The sequence below is a fragment of the Vulpes vulpes genome, chromosome 7 (genome assembly GCF_048418805.1).
Source record: "Vulpes vulpes isolate BD-2025 chromosome 7, VulVul3, whole genome shotgun sequence".
NCBI classification, from domain to species: Eukaryota; Metazoa; Chordata; class Mammalia; order Carnivora; family Canidae; genus Vulpes; species Vulpes vulpes.
Window position 1 is genome coordinate 65,028,761 of NC_132786.1, and position 15,275 is coordinate 65,044,035.

Consider the following 15,275-nt stretch of genomic DNA (forward strand, 5'->3'; position numbering starts at 1 on the left):
TCGCCCAGGGCTCGTTCGTCTGCAAGGTGCCTCCGCTTCGTCTCCTGATCCACACGGCCTCCCAGATCCCACCCTTCCTTACCCCGTGCCAGCCCGCTGAGCCAGGCCCCGGCCAGGGTCCCTCGAGTGAGACGCAGAGGACCGTGACCAGAAGGCAGCCTGCAGGGTGGCGGCACGCCCCGTCCTCGAGCAGTGGCAGAGGCGCAGGGTGTGGGGAGCTATGGTGCCACCCCAGGTCACGCGCAGCCAGGAGACAGCCAGGCCCCCGCCCCTTCCTAACGTCCGCTTCTTACTGGATGGAGGGGCCTGCTTGGCCTGGCCCTGGCTACTTGTCCCGTCTTGCTGCTCCCTGTGGCCCAACGTGGGCGGCTCGCCCTGCCTCTCCCTGCTGCCTGCAAACTCCTCCCCCGAGCTGGCCTCCGTCACGTGTCCCCCATGACCAACGACCGAGCTCACGCTTCTCGGGAGAATCGCGCCAGGCCCCAGACCGTGTGGCCTGTGCCTTAGACGCTGCACGGGAACCAGCCAGAGGCTGACCTGAGTGACGGGACCCCAGGGCTTCGCTCCTGCCGGGGGAGCCCGGGGCACAAACACTCGGGACTTGAGCAGGTGACTATGACGAAGACCTTTCTAAGTGAACATCTATTTCAGCTAGACGCCACTTAACACATACGCACAGAATCACAAAATGTGGGAAGAACAGACGACCTCGTGGACTTGAACACTACTTGACAGTGCCCTTTTAAAACACACCCCCAAGGCCTGGCCGCCGCCACCTGCACACCTAGCGGCTCTCGAATGTGCTGGTCTCAGGAGCCCTTTACGCTCCTAAAAATACCAAGGGCCCCACGAGCTCCGTTTATCTGGCTCTCGCTGGCCCACATTTACTGGATGAAGAGTTAAAACTGAAAACGGTAATCAAGCTTTTATGAATATTCATTTAAAAATAATAACGAAGCTATTCCATGTTATCCAAGTAGCACATCCATGGAAAGTTCCTGTGTTTTCCAAACAGCAAGAGGGGTGCTGCCGTCGTGCATGCGTGGAACGTGCTTCGGGCCGAGACACAGCGGATCCCACCCCGGGGGCTGTGGCGTCACACACGCCGCGGGCCCCAGAGCAGCCCCGTCCCGGGTAAGAGGAGGAGACAGGGAAGCAGGGTCTCAGATTTCATAGGAACCCGGGACGTGGGCCGTGGTGCCACCGGACGCCCAAGAGCACACTGAGAACCACCGTTCAGACGTAAAGGCCGCCTTGGTCGCCCTGGCGCTTCGCTCCAAAGCACGGCCTACGTCTGAATGAGCGTTTTCAGTGCAGCTGGTCAGAAAAGGGACCACACTACCTTCGGTTCATGCCTCTGCTTTAGCTGCTGAGTCTCTGAGGCTCCCACCACGTCTGCCACCAAAGCTCTCATCTTTTTCTCATAGTGCTCCTTGAAACGGGTTAGGTCATGGGAAAGCTACAGCATAAAGAGACACAATCTTTTCACAAAGACGCTCCTTTCAGTACTTTGCGACAATCTGATGTTGAGAGGACGTGGTGGCGGCGGTGGCGCATCACGGGGAGCCCCCAGTTCTGGCCCAACTCCTGAGAGATAAAAACGAGGAAGTCAAACACGTGGAGCAAGGAGGCGGCTTCGGATGAGCCAGACGGGGGACTTTTCCATGCCAGACGGGCAAATGCAGAAACGAGACGACCCAGGATGTCATTCACACGCGTTCTGAGGACGTTAAAAGGACCAAACGGGTAAATCAAATATGTATGAAAGTATCCTCTTGGGGTGGCACCAAGGCAGGAGACACCCGAGGTCAAGGCCGCCCACCAGACAGGGTGTCGCCATGGGAACAGGGGCTCAAGTCCCCAAGCCAAGGGAACGGGCGGTCACCTGTCACACTGACGGGAGGGGAGATGCAGGTCCAACACCTTCCACGTGACACACACGGCTCGGACCTGGGAACCCAGGCCTCATGCTTCTCTAGCGTGTTTCCCACATCAACCCAGGCAAAGACACTCTAAGCAAATTTCGATTAAAAATAAAAAGGACTCTCCTTGAGTTGACCTGTCAACAGGCGACCAGTAGGCCGGCTCAACACCGTGACTTGCACCAGCATGCCCGGTCCCTCCACGGCCCTTCCGGCTTGCTGGCCCTGCTCTCAGCTGCCCCAGGGGCGGCCAGGCCAGGGCAAGGGAGCGACGAGGATGCCCGTGTGATCACCCGGCTCCCAAGCCACCCTGTGGGCCATTCCCCGCTGGGGGGCGGCCTCTCACTTGGCATTTCAGGGGGGCCTGTCCAGGAAAGGGGGTCCCTTCGGAGGGTGAGGAGGGCAGGGTCTGTCCAGTAAGCGTGTGACTGGCTCGTCAGGGGGCACCCAACACCCAACCCACCACCGGAAGGAAACTGAAGAGTGTTTTCCCCACTCTTCCGAGGGGCCTGTGCACAGCTCTCCCGGGGGGCGGGGGGGGGGGCGGCAGGGAGTGAATCCCAGGACGGCTTCCCTCACGAGCCTGGGCTGTGCTGCCCGCTGCCAGAGGGCGTGCAATGACGTGAGGGGCTCGGGCGACCTGCACGACGCCGTAGGTTCTTCCTGAGTCTCGTGAAGCCCGTTCACAGACTAGAACACTAGGTGACCTGTAACCACATGTAAGCCGGGTGCACACAGGGGCCCCGCCCCACCCACCGCGCTGCCTCCTGGGTGCAGGCGTCACCCACACAGTCACAGTGGCCGGGCATCGATGCCGTCACGGTCTGCACCCACAGGGTCACACAGCAGCCTCCGTCTGCCTGTGGCCTGCCACTCAGCCCCACACAGAAAGCACGTCTGTGAACGCGAGTGCGGATCACTCCTTTCACCGACAGCCAGAGCCCAGCAGCCGAGAGCAAGGGCACAGCCACTCTCCACTGAAAACCACAAGTCTCCACCAGAGGATCTGCCTCAATGCAAGTGCTCCCAGGCCCACATCCGCCCAACTCCAGGAGTCACGCTCCTGATGTCTGAAGTTCCTCCTCAGACCTCCATCTCATGAGGCCTGCACACGCATGCACACACACCCCCGGGGCTCTGTCCTTCACCATCATCCGTGTCTCAGAGACCCGACTCCGACCGCTCAGGGCGCACAGACCCCGTGAGGGTGCACAGACAGCAGGACGTGTAGGCAGCACAACGCAGAGGACGGCTACTTAGGGCCTTCTCGGTGGATCTGTTTATAAAAACTCCCCACAATGATTATACATACAATGTAAAGTCAGGAACCCTTCCCTACTGCTTAGCCTTCCTCACACCACACAGCGACATCCTAAAAACACTTAGATATTACAGAACACAAATTTTATTGTCCCGTTTGCATGTTAACGTGAGATGCTCTGTCTCTCACACACACTGAACACCTACTTGCTTTTTGTGGTTGCTGCGCAGGAAGGACCTGGGGACCCCATTCTTGCACTCCGAGTCACTCTGCTCCTCATAACTTTCGAATTCACTCGAGCTCCATCCGTATTCCAAGGAGCTGTTTCCACCTTCCTCTCCATTCTCCACGTCGTCATAAATCATTTCATCTGAGGGCAAAAATGCCAAAATGAAATATCTCCGGGTCAGGGGTCGGGGACGGCGACGTGCAGGGTTGGACCGAGCGCTCAGGAGCCCCCATCCCAGCATCTCCTGAGGGCCGCTGGTCTATAAGAATCTACCAGAATTATGCCAAACAACTTACCAGCCATAAGAAGATAAATGTACGGAATACAGGCAGAGTAGACAAGGAGGCGACGGGCGTATCAATGATAGAAATACTCAAATATGAACACACGTGAAGCTCACGGGAAACAACTGAATTTTGCCTTTGTGCTAATAATGGTCTAATAAGTCGTATAACCTATTACTGCTTTTAAAATGTCGTAATCACATCAGTCATTCCAGAATCAGTGAAGAACACATGTCTATGCCACCAAATACAAGAACAAGGGAGCTTGGGTTGAAAAGTTGCAAAGGCTTTGATTCCCCCATCGTTCACTTAGTAATCTGTATTCTGCAAAAGTGAATTCACCGAGCCGAGCCGCCTTACGGGCACTCCCACGGCAAGGACATTCACCAACAATTAATTAATCTTTCTAATAGATACAAAGGCCACAGATCCACAGCAAGTAACTGTGATATGCCTTGACCAATGCAAAAAAAAAACCAGTGGAACAAAAAAATACAGATGGATCTGCTATTTGCAGTGCCATGTGGCTGGTGGCCGACTTTCTGGGAAGGAAAATGTCTACAAACTTCTAAGGTATCACTGTCTTGATTTCTATTACTTATTAAACACACGAGCATAAATGGTTATTTCAGTTGGAGTTTCTCAGGTACAAGTGTCTTGTTAAGAATAATTTCTGCTTAAATTATCACCGGAGGACAGTACAAAGTTAGATAAAAGACGGCATTTCCACACCCGAGAATACATTCACGTTTCTTGATTAGATTTATCCCATAGGCATCCTCAACTGTCCTCTGTAATAAAACCTGGCCTTAAAAATCTTCAGTAATTAAGCCCTGATGGATAGATTCTTTAGGGCTGAGAGCCAGCTTTGCATATAAAAGGACATTTAAAGGAAAACATCTGTTTTCACTGGAAATGAAAAGTAGATACGAATTTGTCACTTTGAAAATTCCTGTAATACTTCAGATTGCCCTGGCCTCGCATTACGTCTCCACTGGATTCAGATTAATTCCACAACATAAAACAGAAATCCAAATTTCTGGTTAAAAGATCTATGGAGTAAATGTCATCTGGATAAAACCGCCCAATATTTGAAAATGAGTTCACTTTCCAGAAGCCGCAGTGGTGTGGTTCAGTGTGCCTGAAGGACACCTGCAACTGACCACCTGCTGGGCAACTGGGGCAACAGGGCAGGTGGGGGTGCGGCCGGACTCCGGCTTAGCGGCTACGTGTGAGGCAGGGCCAAGAGCCATGCCGACAACAACATTTGGCCACGAGTGGAGGCACCCGCTGACCTTCCACGGACCGGTCAGCAATGAGGTGCCCAAACATGCAGAAACGTGCCTGTGTGCTGTCCCCCCAGTGCGGTTCATAAACCTTGAAGCTGCCAGATTAGCACGCCCTCCTCCCTTCACCCTCTGGACGTCGGGCTAGTGTGTCTGCAGGAAACAGTCTGCACACACAGCACGGCAGGTGTCGTTCATGCCTACGGCAAGACCTCCAGACTGCGGGAGCCAGCTGCAGGTGCACCAGCTGGTCCCAGCTCCGGGGAGACAGTGGAGGGTCCTGCTCTCGGGTGAGCCCTGCTCTAGGGTGGGCTGGATGGCTTGTCCATTTTGGGGAAGTAAGAGCCATCAGAAGCGCAGGCCCAACGGACCTTTAACTTAGGTACATTACCACTCAGTGGTCAGAATGTGTGAGAATAATGCTCCTCTGTGCTCTGGAAAGGGCTCTTTGGGCCTCCCCTGCATCCTGAAACTTTCAAGGCCTCTCTACAGTGTCTCGTGAACTACAGATGATTGACGGTTTGTGAATTATGAGGCCCTCTAGAGCTCCTGGATGCACAGATTGATGCCTTCCAACACTGGAAAGTAAACCCACCACAGGGCAGGTGTTTCTCCCACAAGCCAGCGAAGGAGAGCTGGTCTACCTGGCTGAGATTCTTCTGGGCAGTAACCGTGCTACCTGCCCCAGGCCAGGACGCGCCTAAGAAGTGCTACTGTGGCGATGGCTACATCACCCCGCAAATGTGCTTTGTCCCACTAAACTGCTCTAAACTGGTTAAAATCATCAGTCTGATGCAGTGTGCACTTTACCACAATTTTAAAAATATACAGATGGTCACCATCATGTCTCATGAGAAATTCTTCAGTATCCACCCAGTACTGTGATAGAACTTCACCTTAAATGACTGTATTTTGCACAAAGCACACAGGCCTCTGCTCTCCCTCGGATGCGTCTGTGTCTCCATCGTTTACCAGGCAGCTGATATCCTAGACAGCTCGAATTCTACAATCAGACTCACAAGGAACCTCAAAAATCTAGTTGCACCTATTTCACTGAACATATTTAATTTTCAGATACTTTAAATGCATCAAAAAGCACCAAACAGGCATGTTTGTTTGAACTGATGCAACGTCTGCCCCTATAAAGGCCGCAGCGCAAAGCAACATGCACACAGCCAGAGCCCTGTCCCCTCCCCCAGGTTGGGAAGAATCAGGCCTGGCTTGTAGCTGTCCACCTACCTGATCCATAAGCTCCTGAGACAAATCTAAAGGGTTAAGGGTGGCTTTTGCTTGTTGGGATACTGCTGGATTTTATTTCTTTACATTTTCATTAGGACGTTCAGCATCACCCCTTTGGGTGAAGGGGGTTTAAGCTTATACTAACACCCTAGAGTGAGTTACCTGCTCCTGTCTTCTACTGCCCACTGGAACTGTGTGTAGAGGAGAGGAACTGCCTGTCCCCTAATGGGTTAGCCACTCTGAGATGAGGACTCTGATCTTAGTGGGCCGTCTGGTAGATTATTAAGCAACTAATTCTATATCGTGAATCATCATACATTAACGTTTTCTACTTCAAAAGCAGTCCGAGTGTTTCAACTGAATGCTATCAAGTTGTTTCTAGAATCCCTTTGTGGTGTGAGTTTCTACTGTAGTTTGTTGCTCCTGATCCATCTTTCCTTCCTTCTCTCTCCTCCCAATCAGATCCTTTCTTCTCAACACTACCCAAGGCTCATCTATTTTTGCATTATTTTTAGAGAACTACTCTTTGGTTCTGTCGATACTTTCTATTATTTGTTTTCTGTTTATCACTTTCGCTGCCACCATTTTCACTTCCTTCTATTTTCTCTGTCCTCACCTTTGCTATTCTTTTAAATGACTGAGATGGATGCTGAGCTCATTATTTTTCTATCTTCTTTTATTAACAGATGCCATTGTGACTATAATTCATTATTTTAAATCCATCCCATAAGAACTTATGTAATGTTTTCACTATTATTTAAGTCAAAATGTTTCTAATTTTCTTTGTTTTCAGCCTTTTCTGTGAGCTAAGAACTAGTGTTATTCTTAATATTCAAATGTTTCTTTTCATTGATTTTTTAAAATCAGGGAATGAGGCCTGGGTAACAATTCCTTGGCATTTATTAAGATTTGCTTTGATAAATGCTATATAATCTTTATAATTATTCCATGTTTCTGGGGAAAAAATGTGTATTCTGAAACTATTAGTTTCTTCAGGTTGATCGTATGCTGCGTTCTTCTGCAATCTACTAATCTTACATCCAATATCCATGACAGTGGAAGGAGCTTTGTAAATATCTCCCACTCCAATTATGTACTTAACTATTGCTTTTTATATCTCAGTCATATTTTGCTTTATATAAATTTGGAGAGGTCTTGTTAGGTGCACATAACTTTAAAACTGTTATAGTTCTCTCCTGTGAAGGACTCTATAGCCTAACATTCAATATATTAGAGTAATACTAGCTATATTTTGGTTGGAATTGGACTTATATTTCTTTTTCCATCCACTTACTTACAAATGTTTTGTATCCTTATATAGCTCTCTTTTGTATCTCATATAGCTTTGTTATTTAATCCAACCTGAGAATTTCTTTTATGGGCAACTGGACTCCATTTATATTTACTATAAATAGCAATATATTTGGGCTAATTTTGCCATCTTTTTTCATATTATTTGCCATTCTTTCTTATTTTACATTTTCTTGCTTTCTACTAGATTGGGTTTTTCTCTACTGGTTTGGAAGTTAAATAATCTATTTCTGTTCTTTTAGTGGTTGCCCCTAAATGCAGACCCAAACTATCACAGCAAAAAACCCACAAGCATTATCTATACCCTCTTTGTGAAAAATGCAGATATTAGATGCTGAGGATCTGCCACCATCAGGTGACAGGTACCACTGCTAGGGGCTTGTAGCCCCACCCTGCAGCTACACTCGTGAAATGAAACAATACTATTAGTACTGTCTTAGTCGATACTTGTTTAGATTCATTCACAAAGTCATTATTTGCACGCTATTCTTTTTTCATTGGGTTCAGTACACCTTTCCTTGAAATGCAAGGTGAAATAGATTTTAGAGCCTGAGTGGTAAATCTCCCCAATATTTATCTAATACTGCATTTGTTTCCCTCTTTTTAAACCCTCGTGTTTTGGTATTAGAGCATCGACTTGTGCTCAGCAGTTTTAAGTGCATGTGCCTAGGCATGGATTCGTGCTGGACTCTGATTTTGTATTTCTACAATCTGAGAACTTATATCAGTCTTTAATTGTACAAAAGTATTAGTAGTTCCTTCTTCAATTTTCTCACTTAAATAACTTACTAGGTATATGCTGGCACTTAACAGCTTTCATGTTTCTTACCTTCCCATTCCTATTTTTCACATCTTTAACTCTTTCTGCTTCTCTACATTAACCAATCACTCTATGTAACGTGCTATAACTGCACATACCTATGTGCATGCACCCATATTCTAACCCATAATATCATTGATATTATAAACATACGAAACATAAAACACATATTAAGCTGTGTATCTAGGGACTGTGTAGAAACCAGCTATTTTTTTTACACACAAATGGAGACACTGAAAAACTGAATCCTCAAAAACTCAATTACAGGCAATTCAAACCTGGTTCAGAGTCAGAATTTTCTCTTGGCACATCATCATAAATGGCTTCTTCTGGATCTGGAATAAAAAGAGGGAAATGTTTAAAAACTGACCAAGACCAACCAAGTATAATTTACACTGTTTAGGGCCACAGTCTCCTATGATGCTAAAATTATTCTAAAAGTTTGTAAGGGCTAATTCATTACACCTTACTGAAGCATAAGCGTTACTTTTAGGACAGGATGTTTTCTTGGGATTGAAGGATGACACTCTACCTGAACCAGCTGTGAAATCTCTCCAACAGAGAGTTTTGTGGCTTCTAGGCCAACTTAGTCCATTATTTTGTGTTCATCTATACATCTCTACGTGGCTCTTTATAATTATGAAGTTAATGTGTTCTGGTATGCAAAGAAACACAAAGGTGGAGTACACTGTTTCAGAAGTAAAGAGACAGCTCAACTGGGGCTATATTAACAGGACGCTGCTAAAATAAACCCATCATTCTGTGATATTCTAAACCCCTGGATAGGAGAGTAGGCATAGGCGAGGGTGAGAAGGTACACCTGTTAGGATAAAATCTCTCCAACTATATTCATGTCCTCTGAAGCTGTAACAAGTTTTCCTAAGAAAAAGTGGGGATCTCCCACAGGCAAACTACTCAGTGCATCCTGTATGAGCGGGTCACGTACAAGAGCAGCAGTGAAACTAGAGACGCATTTAATATCTGTAAGAGTTTGGGCCTTACATGGAAATCAACCACACTACAAAGTCTTACATAATGAAAGCCACAGAGCTCACTGGTGACTAAGCAACAACAAGAAAATGAGGTAAATACTCTGAACTCCTCCTCTGATATCAAGCTACTGTTACGTAAGAGGGGGGGAAGCAAATTCAGGAATGCTCCTCGTTCTCTTGCTGCTGTCAAGTCCCCATATGGGACACATTTGCTTCCTTGCAAGAAAATTAACTGCATTCACGATAAGCACTTCTACTCCTGTTAGATAACATGAGGGACGCTCATATGTGGACCTTTGAAAAACACAGCTGGGAGCTGCGTGAGTCCACTGACATGCAGATTTGTTTTTGATGTCTGCAGTACATACCACAACTGTGTTTTCATGGATTTATGATCTTTCTAATTACATTTTCTTCTCTTTAGATTACTTTATTACAGGGATGCAGTATATAACAGGTGCATAAAATAGGAGTTAGTTGACTGCATATGTCATCAGTAAGGCTTCCAGTCAACAGGAGGCTATTAAGTAGTTACGTCTTGGGGGGAGTCAAAAGTTATACCCAAAGGAGCCTGGGTGGCCCCATCAGTGAAGCAGCTGCCTTTGGCTCAGGTCACGATCTCGGGTCCCAGGACTGAGCCCTGCATCAGGCTCCCTGCTCAGTGGGGAGTCTGCTTCTCCCTCTGCCCCTTCCCACTGCTTGTGCACTAATAAGTAAATCTTAAAAAAAGTTACACCCAAATCTTTTATTGTGTTAAGGGTCATCACCCTTAACCTCTGTGTTACTCTAATTAACTGCCACTTGTGTAATAAAACAAGGAATAGGAGGAAGTCAGACAAATTTTACTTTGGAAAGGAATTTGCTAGAAAATAAGATAACGATTCCATCCTGTAATGATCTCGATTTAACAGCCCCCCCTAGCAGAATCATCTATTTATGCTAAGTTCCTTGTTTGACAATGTCATAATTAAAATCAGAATGACACATTCCAGGAGGTAATTTAACAATTAGATAACCATTAAGATGGTTTTTTCTTGGAAGTTAATCATATAACATAATTATACACAAATTAGAGAGCCAGTGTGGATAATAAAGGGATAATTAGAAAAGCCATCTTTACTTTTCTTTGAAATTTAAAAATCAAATCTGGTTAAAAATAGCTCAGCTTTCTAAGCCACACGTGGAACAGAAGATCTGGCGTGCCATCTGGATGGTGGGCTGGCTTAACCAGCCACCCACCCCCTTTTCAACATGGTAGCATGAAAAAGCATCTTAGTGAGAATCACGAGAAAAATAACCTGATTGAGGTCTCAGTGGGGATTTGCTGACCGTGGGCCCAGGTCAAAGCACCAGTTCCCTAAGTACATGACTGTCATGACAAAACCCAAAAACCGTCCCAGGAAGAAACAGTCAGAAGGAAATATGTGCTGGGATGGGGTAAGCAGAGATGTTCTGATAGGGTTTAAAGGAAGGGCTTCAGAGAGGGCCAGGGACAGCGGTCACAGCCCCAGTTAGTACGTTACGCAAGTGAATACGTTTCTGAAGTTTTAGGTCTGACCAGGACATGAGAATGATCAGCAGAACCTGACGAAAACCCATCATCCCCCCGGGAAGCGTCCTCCGTGAGCCCGGTGAGGACCCCGGCAGCCAGTGGTACTTACTCTCCATCCACGCAGTGTTGGCCGGGTCTGCGACCCACCGGGCGAGCGCGCTGTCCTCCTTGTGCACGCGGTCCTCACTAAGAGGAAAGGAGCCACAAGACCACAACAGTGAGTCCTTGAAAAGAGACGGCCGGATGTCCGCAGAGGGTACATGTCTGTAAGTTCTGTTTCCCCAGATATTATTACAGCTGTTCTGTGCTGAGAATAATGTGCTCTGAGCTTTTACATTTTACAGTACGAATTGTACAGTCTCTGCGCATTTTATTTACACTATGACAACCCTGCTCACACCCACAGTCTGGACGTACATATGAGGATTCAAGCTTAGGACTCCCCCCCCCCCACCATACCTTCCCACTTTGCTCTTTTTACTTATAAAAAAAAATGTTTCAAGTGAAGCCCTCACAAAGTCAGTGACCTCTGTTCCCATCATCAAGTAAGTCATGGGTGCTGGTGACCTTGCTGTGTATCTACTGCTGCGGGGACGCCCTTCCCCTTCTCTCTACACACACCCTGGGCCTGGGATGCAGAAGGAATAAGCCGGTGACCATGCTTCCTTCGTGTGGGTATACTCAGGCTGTGCCTTCCATCAAAACGACCCTGGGGTTGTCACTTCCCTGGACCCATCGCTGGGATGCGGAGGGAGCCCCGCACTCAGCAGGTCAGAGTCTGCCCGTTCACAATCCAATACACCAGCTGCGGCTTCTCAACATAGAGCCCAAGTTCAAACTTTCATTCCCAGCTATTTAGAAGTGCTCTTGAACGCCCACCACATGCACAGGATCTGGCACCATAGAAATAAGAGGAAGTGAAGTGTCTGCTCCAGAAGACCTGAATCATCCTCTGGTTTTTCACCAGAACTTCTTGAGAGTCTGTTACGTGTCTCACACACTGTGCCAGTGGTAAAGACACACCGGAGTGACAAACAGGCCTTCATGGCCTCTAGGAACAGGTTAATGGGAAAGAGACATCGCACCACCAGAAATTTTTTAAAAAATGCTCATGACACAACTGCTGGTACGCTCACAGTGCGATGGTCCCGGGGGCCAAGCCACGGGTCTCACACAGAGGGATGGGGACGTTATTTTGCAGCAATGGCAAGCCACTGGAATGCTTCATCTGGAAGAACAAGATCAGATTCCTTCAACACCTGGAGTGCCTCCTCAGGGAGAGGGACAGCCCTGATTAGGATCTCAGGGGCATGTGGTCTACGGGAGCGCTCTGCAAGGAAGTGAGCGTGGTGCCAAGCACCTCGCTGGAAGGGAGAGAGACCGGGAGGACGTGAGCACCCAGAGACCAACATGGGAAGCTCTGGAAACCATATGCATGGAAAAAAGAATCATTAGTACAGAGTTAATGCCACACTTCACAGTAAGTGACAGATGGCACTGGTCGCTGCAAGATGGTCTCTTTTATCAACATTTTTGTTTGTTTGCCATAAGCTGTAATGCACAGTTAAAGATTTGCAAGATTTAGAGGCCAGGGCAGGTGGTCAAGGTCTTGAAAGCACCCAGATCACAGACACATCAGCTCCCTGAGGACATGCAACGTGCCGTGTCGTGGATGAGCGTGAGGAAATCAGCAGAATCAGCCCTGCACTTAGTTGAAGGACCTCTCACATTAAATAAATATTCTTACACTTAAGTCTAAAATTACATCACAAAAAAGTTAAGCAAAAAAGAGAAAATCTGAAGTACAGATGATATTTTAAACTATTCCTGAGTGTTTCCATATGTTTAAACAAGGCCACACTTTGGGAAACGGTCTCAGGCTACCCTCTCATGTCATTTCACATTCTTTTTGTTCTAACAAATCACCCTTTCAGCTGATGTATTTCCCATCGTGAAGTGTAGGTTACCAGCGATAATGCGCCACCCACCATCTTCCATTCTACGCGGATTGTGATTGTAATGAAGGGTCTTGGGTGAATCTACCTGGCAACGTATGTAACGAAAACCAGGTAGAAAGGCCTCACAAGCGTGTACCTTTCTCCAGAGATCCCAGGCATTCCGGGAGGAGTGTACTTTTGTACTTTCAGAGGACCGACTACTGCCCGAAAGGAAAAGTCAAGTGAGTGTGAGCACAAGAACTCCGACGCTCGTTCACGGGTGCTCACGGCAGCACTATTCACAACAGGTCAGAGGTAGGAAACCACCCAAGCATCCATCGAGAGGTCAACAGGTAAACAAAATGTGCTGCGTGCTCACAAAGGAATATTGTTCAGGCTCGAAAAGGAAGGCAGCCCCGATACATCGTACAACACACAGGAATCTCGCAAACATGATGCAAAGTGAACTACCGTGATTTCGACTGTATGAGTTACCTAGAGTAGGCAAGGCCGTAGACACGGCACGCAGGACAGAGGTTCTCGAGGGCTGGGGTAGGGAAAGATAGATTACATGGAACGGGGAGAGTTTCTGTCTGAGACGATGAAAAATTCTGAAAGGAGATGGCAGTGATGGTTGCACAACACAGTAAATGCACGAGATGCCACTACATCTTACACTTAAAGTGGTTAAAATGGCAGCATTTATGTTGTATAGATTCTAACACAATTTTTAAATGGATGGTGCATGTGCCGAAACCTGCAGGACAGTACGCTCTAAACAGGCAAGGTGTGTGCATGATGCATCAGCACGACTGCCTGGTAACAAAACACAGGCACACCCAGCATGCTCCCCGCACACTGCCATCCTGAGCCTTGGAAAAACCTGGTCTTTAGAGAATTCTTAGACCAGCAGCAGAAGGAAGTAACAGCGAGGACACAAAGCGCTCAGTTTTAAAGCAGGTGTGCCCACACAGCTCTGGAAGAATGAAAGAGGGAGTTTATAAAATGAGACATTTGCGCAGGGTTCTGAGGTGGAAGGAGTTTGCCCGGGGGATGGAATTCCCTGGGCTCTCAAACAGACGACACAGCATTTTTCAAGGCAAGTGGCACGAAAGAAAGATCTCCAGTCAACTCAGTTTGGAGGATTCTGGAGGAAAGGTGGGTGGAACACAATGAAAAATTTCCCTGGACCCCAACAGGTTTCTGAGACCCTGTATGGGGCTGGAGCACACGGAGCCTCATCTACACAGAAACGGAGAAGGGCCGCGTGCTCCTGGTCTACCTGCCGTCTGTCCGCAGAGCAAGAACACCTCGCGGCCTCCCTGTGTTCTGCAGAACCCCCATCAGGAGCCCTGGGTGAGAGCGCAGAGGGCACGGGACCCGGGAGGGGAGGGCCCGAGCACCGGGGGCCGCCAGGGCAGCACCTCGGATCACTGCACTCCACTTCTCAGGAGACGGTCCTGAACTCAGAGCACGTGTGCAAGATTAATAAAGATACCTGTTAGCTGGATCCTCAGAACTTAAAGAATTAAACTGGCTGTCTTGTGCTACTTCCTGTGTTTCTGTGAGGAAAGAAAAAAATTCACAGTTTTAGGCTTAGTAGAAAACGTTTAGGAGATGCATTTTTAGCTTTAAAATGATTTCAGTTTTTTAATGATAAGCTTATCTTAACATAAACATCGGTAACCTGATAGTGTCTTCGGGTTTTAAATAAAATGTTTTTGACATGGGATCACAGTAAAAAGCAATATCCAAAGGTCCTCTGAAATAGCCAGAATTAAAATGGTAGCCAAAGAAATCAAGCTAGAGTAGCAAACCTCTCAAAGTTTGTCATGGGAATTTACAATTGTGATTTATTTGAAAATGTGTCTTAAAAGCAGCCTCCAAACACTCTCAAAGGAGAAAGAGTCACGTTCATGGTATTTGACAACGAGACTTTCATTTGCTCATGCACGTGTGCACACAAACACGCTCACACATACGCGCACACACTCACAGAGTCCGTCGCACATGTCCCAGCTGACTGCTATTCCACCTCTGGGGTGTGCTTTACCAAGAGGGTGATGAGCTCAGGACAAAAGGCCACGTGCTCAACCAAGGACCAGCTGGTAACTGCTACGCTGGCAAACTGTCCACAAAACCCTTCCAGAAGGAACGGACTGTGTGCTACACAACCAGCCTGACACGCTCACGCTGCTCAACAGTTGGTCCAGCTCAGCCGCGCCCAATGTTGTACCCTCAAACACGGCCCCAACCCCGCTAAACACCAACCACAGCCCCACGCAGTGGAGGGCACTCGCCAGCCGGGGACCGGAGCCGCAGTCGCTCACCGTGTGCTCAAGGCCACTGAACCGCAGGCTTTCCAGACTGCTCCTCCCGCCACACCACACGGCCCCAAAGGGCGACCCACACAACCTCTTACAAGGCAAAGCCATTCAGCAA

At 47.8% G+C, this 15,275-nt stretch overlaps 1 protein-coding gene across 30 annotated transcripts in view; it reads right to left on the reverse strand.

Moving 5' to 3' along the window:
* ARHGEF10 (Rho guanine nucleotide exchange factor 10) overlaps positions 1-15,275 on the reverse strand; it is a 90,174-nt gene that overhangs the window by 47,992 nt on the left and 26,907 nt on the right. For 17 of the 30 annotated variants that reach the window (XM_072763935.1, XM_072763922.1, XM_072763931.1 and 14 more), the window contains 5 exons: positions 14,332-14,395; positions 11,006-11,082; positions 8,631-8,687; positions 3,390-3,553; positions 1,343-1,459 (listed from right to left, as the gene is read on the reverse strand). In XM_072763935.1, the coding sequence (XP_072620036.1) occupies positions 1,343-1,459; positions 3,390-3,553; positions 8,631-8,687; positions 11,006-11,082; positions 14,332-14,395 (479 nt within the window). The remainder of the gene's footprint in view (positions 1-1,342; positions 1,460-3,389; positions 3,554-8,630; positions 8,688-11,005; positions 11,083-14,331; positions 14,396-15,275) is intronic. The other 13 variants (XM_072763943.1, XM_072763927.1, XM_072763938.1 and 10 more) reach the window with 1 other exon arrangement.